We start from the raw sequence: 3,796 nt of genomic DNA on the forward strand, positions 1-3,796 counted from the left end.
GCTGGACGCCGTCGTCTCGTTCAGCCTCAACGCCCGGCAGCAGAAGCCCAGCGGAGGCGGGGTGGCGAGCAGCTGGGTGGGGAAGGCGGCGGCGGCGGCGGCGGCCGGGGTCGTCGGCATGGGGTCGTCGTCGTCCTCGGGGCCCGCCCGCGCCCCCGGCCTCGCCCTGACGGACGAGCAGCGCCTCAAGCTGCGCGAGTGGAACGCGCTGGACTGGCATCTCTACCGGTCCTTCAACGCCACCTTCTGGGAGGAGGTGGAGCGCTTCGGCCGGGCGCGGATGGACGGCGAGGTGGCGCTGCTGCGCGTCCGGCGCGAGGTTATGGCCCACGCCTGCCTGCGCGACGCCGGGAGGCCCGTAGAGGCCAGCCGGATCCGGGACAAGACCATCCGGCCCTTCCAGAGCGGCTTGGTGAAGATCCTGGGCTACGAGCTCCTGCCCGGGCTGGACAACGCCACCCGGCAGGCCTGCCTCCGCATGATCAGGCCTGAGATCCAGTACAAAGACCTGCTGGACGCCAGGCAGTTCCCCAGGGTGGCGGGGGCGGCGGCGGCGGCGGTCCCACCCCCGGTCGCCGCCGCCAGGAGAGACCCCGGCGCCCCCCCGAGGACAGGAGAGCTGGGGGGGGCGGGGGGGACGGACGAGGAGAGGGATTGGGACGGGAGTCGGCTGGCCAGGAACCAGACGTCACTGCGGGGGGGGGAGGGGAAGGAGAGGTTGAGGTAGCTCCTCGCGAAGGGGAAAACGAGGTTCCTTCCGAAGGGAACCGCTACACTACGGCCTAGCCGAGGCTCTTAACGGACGGACCGGACCGGACCGGACTGGACCGGACCGAGCTGGACACGGGGCCTCGCCGGCACTTGGGACTGAGAAGGAGAGGGACTCTAAAGAGACGGAGACGCGTTCCTCCGTCCACTTTACTTTCTGGCTTGTCTCTTTATGACCGTCGCATGCCTGTTTCCCCCCCTTCTGTCATGTCATGTTCAGATGTACACTAACTTAACACGGCTCTTCTAAGAAGACGTTGGACTGGAGCGGTGGTGTCTGACGATGTTGACGGGGTAGGGGGGGTTATATTTCTCTGCGTAGCTTCTGAAAGGTCTCCCAACCTGCTTTTGAGTTTGATGTAGGGCTTTCCAAGCGTTAGCCTGCCCTTTCCAGATCTTTCACCGGTTTCCTGACCTTGATAAATGACAGCATGAACATCTCTGTAGAGAACACGTGTGAATGCGGTGTTGCCGGTCTTCAAACAGAGACATACCACGCGCTAACACCGCGAAGCTTACAGAATGAAACCCATATGAGCTTTGGTAATATCGGGAGAACAGTAAATCTGTATTTTGGCTCTGTCCGGTACCCTATTTCAGTACAGAGCGCCCATTAGGGGCTCCGGGAAGACATGGTACTCTAAGTGTACTTTGTGAGAGAAATAGGGTGTTGGTTGGAATGTGCACACACTTGACTATCAGTTGGGGAATGCCGAGTGACAAGGGAGAGAGAGAGAGAGAGAGAGAGAGAGAGAGATTTTACTACTGCAAACAGGTACTGCTCCTAGGTAGACGCTTGATACAGAACTTTGCAGTAGACTAGTCTAGACTAGACTATAACTGTCTGTGGCTTTGGACGCATAGCACGTTTAAATAGGACCCGTCACATTTCACAGATAGAAGAGGTCTAGAATTCCCCAAATCTCTATTCTATGGATTCTAATTCTAATTTGGGATTTTGTTTGCGATTCCACAAAGAGAGTGCGTGCTGGCATATGTTGTGCACTATTTGCTTTCCCATTCAAGTATTGAATGATTGGGCTCGGAAGCACCCCTGCTCACTTATGTGGAAACGTGCATGTGGCATGTGCATACCTGAGCAAGTCTGACCTATATAGATATGTCTGAACGCACACACACACACACACACACACACACACACACACACACACACACACACAATCTGTCATGCTTAACAGACACTTAACAAGTCCTGTTCACAGATCTCTCATTGAAATGCACCTTCTCACCTCTTTCTCTCTCTCTCACACACACACACACACACCAGGTGACTGGAGTTGACTATACAGCACACATTATAACACTACACCACCTGCTGGCTTGGAGCTGTAACACCACTGAAGCTGTCTACCAGCTTGTCGTCAGTGACTGACTTTGACTAGCAAGCAAATCAGCGTGAAACATGACATGCGCTTGTCTCTTTCTGAAGAGCGGCTTTGTGGTTAGCTAGCGGGGAAGAGGGGGAAGGGGGGAAGGGGGGGGGGGGTTGATCGCGACAGTGTGGGCAAAAACCTCAAGTGTTAAACCGCTACTGTTTGGCAGGCGTCGCGACGTCAGCGAAACCGGGGCGGAGCCGAACCCAGGCTCCCTCGAGCGTCCCACGGGCCGTAACGGTATGGCGAGATGGAGGAGCAGAGCCTGTTGCGTTGCTGTGTGTGGCGCAGATCTACCGTATCTCTAGACCTAATGGGTTCATCGCACCTGGAACAAGTCCTTCGGGGTATCTGGTGTCTGTGATCTGAATAGCTTGTCTCAGAGTGTCACCCCCCCCCCCCCCCCTTTTCTACCCACTTCACCCAGCCCTCTGGTTTCCCATGTCCTTTATTCAACACCCCCCCCCCCCCTCACAGACACACACACACACACACACACCAGGTGCTGTGTAAGCGATCACTTTTGTCCACAATGTACGATTTCCATCTTTTATCTATCTGTGAATGTAGTGTTTGCCTGTCTGGTTTCTGCACAGTCAAACCCCTCGTCATCTGTTCATGGCCTGTACAGTGTTGCTTTTGGAATGTCTCTGACATGTAGGCCGTTGTATGTCGTTGTTGTTGTTTTTTTAATAAGATCAGTCTTCTCCGTCGCATCACCTGTGACATTTCATTTCCTCTCATGTGTGCTCCTTTTGAGTGAGAGGTTTTCTGGGTACTGTAGGCAGATGTGTTCAACTGAGGGATTGTATGCTGAATATCTCCAACGTTTCATTCTCACATCTGAAATTGGACTTGGCAGTTGCAATGGCTACGTCTATCATTGTGTCTGTTTTGCCTTTTCTATGTCTTGCTTCTTTCTAAACTACATTTATGGTGGGGCTCTTACCGAAGAGCACATTTATGCTGCCTCCATATTTGTAGTCTTTGTATTGTAGCTAGTTCTGACCAAGAGGTGTTGACGTAGTTCACTAGAAAGAAAAGAAATGTTGAAATGATGGTGAATATAGAAAAAAACAAAAAAACATTGTTAACGACTCGTTATAAAATGTTTATGAATTCCTCACTCCTGTAATTCATTGTTCAATCCAAGGAACTTGAAATATTTCAGAAAAAGAAACTCACTCTAATAATATTTTTTTTGTTTGCCTTAGAACACGGTACATTTTGTAACAGGGCTTTAAGATGACAGCTTACTGTATTTATTGTTTTATTATCTTGTAAATATTTTATTTATTCTTTTGAAGATGCTGTAACCCACTGGGAGATTGTAGGAGAGGTAGATAGTGAAATGGTTGTACTGGAATGAACTGTTAATTTTACAAGACATTGAGAGAGCAGCTTATACAATTCAATAAATGATTTCACAATTTGATAAGACTCGTCAGATGATGATCGTTAGATGATGATGATCGTTAGATGATGATGCCAATTGCTGAAATATCACCAGTGTATATCTAATGCTAAACACATACACACACACACACACTCTGTTTCTACATGTTCTCAAAGTATTTATGCATGAACAGAATGGCAGAATGTGACACCTCATGTACATACGCTAAAACACACAC

The 3,796-nt window shown here is 51.0% G+C and overlaps 1 protein-coding gene across 1 annotated transcript in view; it reads left to right on the top strand.

Moving 5' to 3' along the window:
- Positions 1 to 727, top strand: part of gal3st4 (galactose-3-O-sulfotransferase 4) — a gene marked incomplete at both ends in the record, with an annotated part of 6,492 nt that extends 5,765 nt beyond the window's left edge. The window contains one exon of the mRNA XM_084451600.1: positions 1 to 727. This exon is cut by the window's left edge and continues 353 nt beyond it. Within this exon, the coding sequence (XP_084307726.1) occupies positions 1 to 727 (727 nt within the window).
- Positions 728 to 3,796: the final 3,069 nt, after the last annotated feature.

Source organism: Borostomias antarcticus, assembly GCF_949987555.1.
Source record: "Borostomias antarcticus genome assembly, chromosome: 17".
NCBI classification, from domain to species: Eukaryota; Metazoa; Chordata; class Actinopteri; order Stomiiformes; family Stomiidae; genus Borostomias; species Borostomias antarcticus.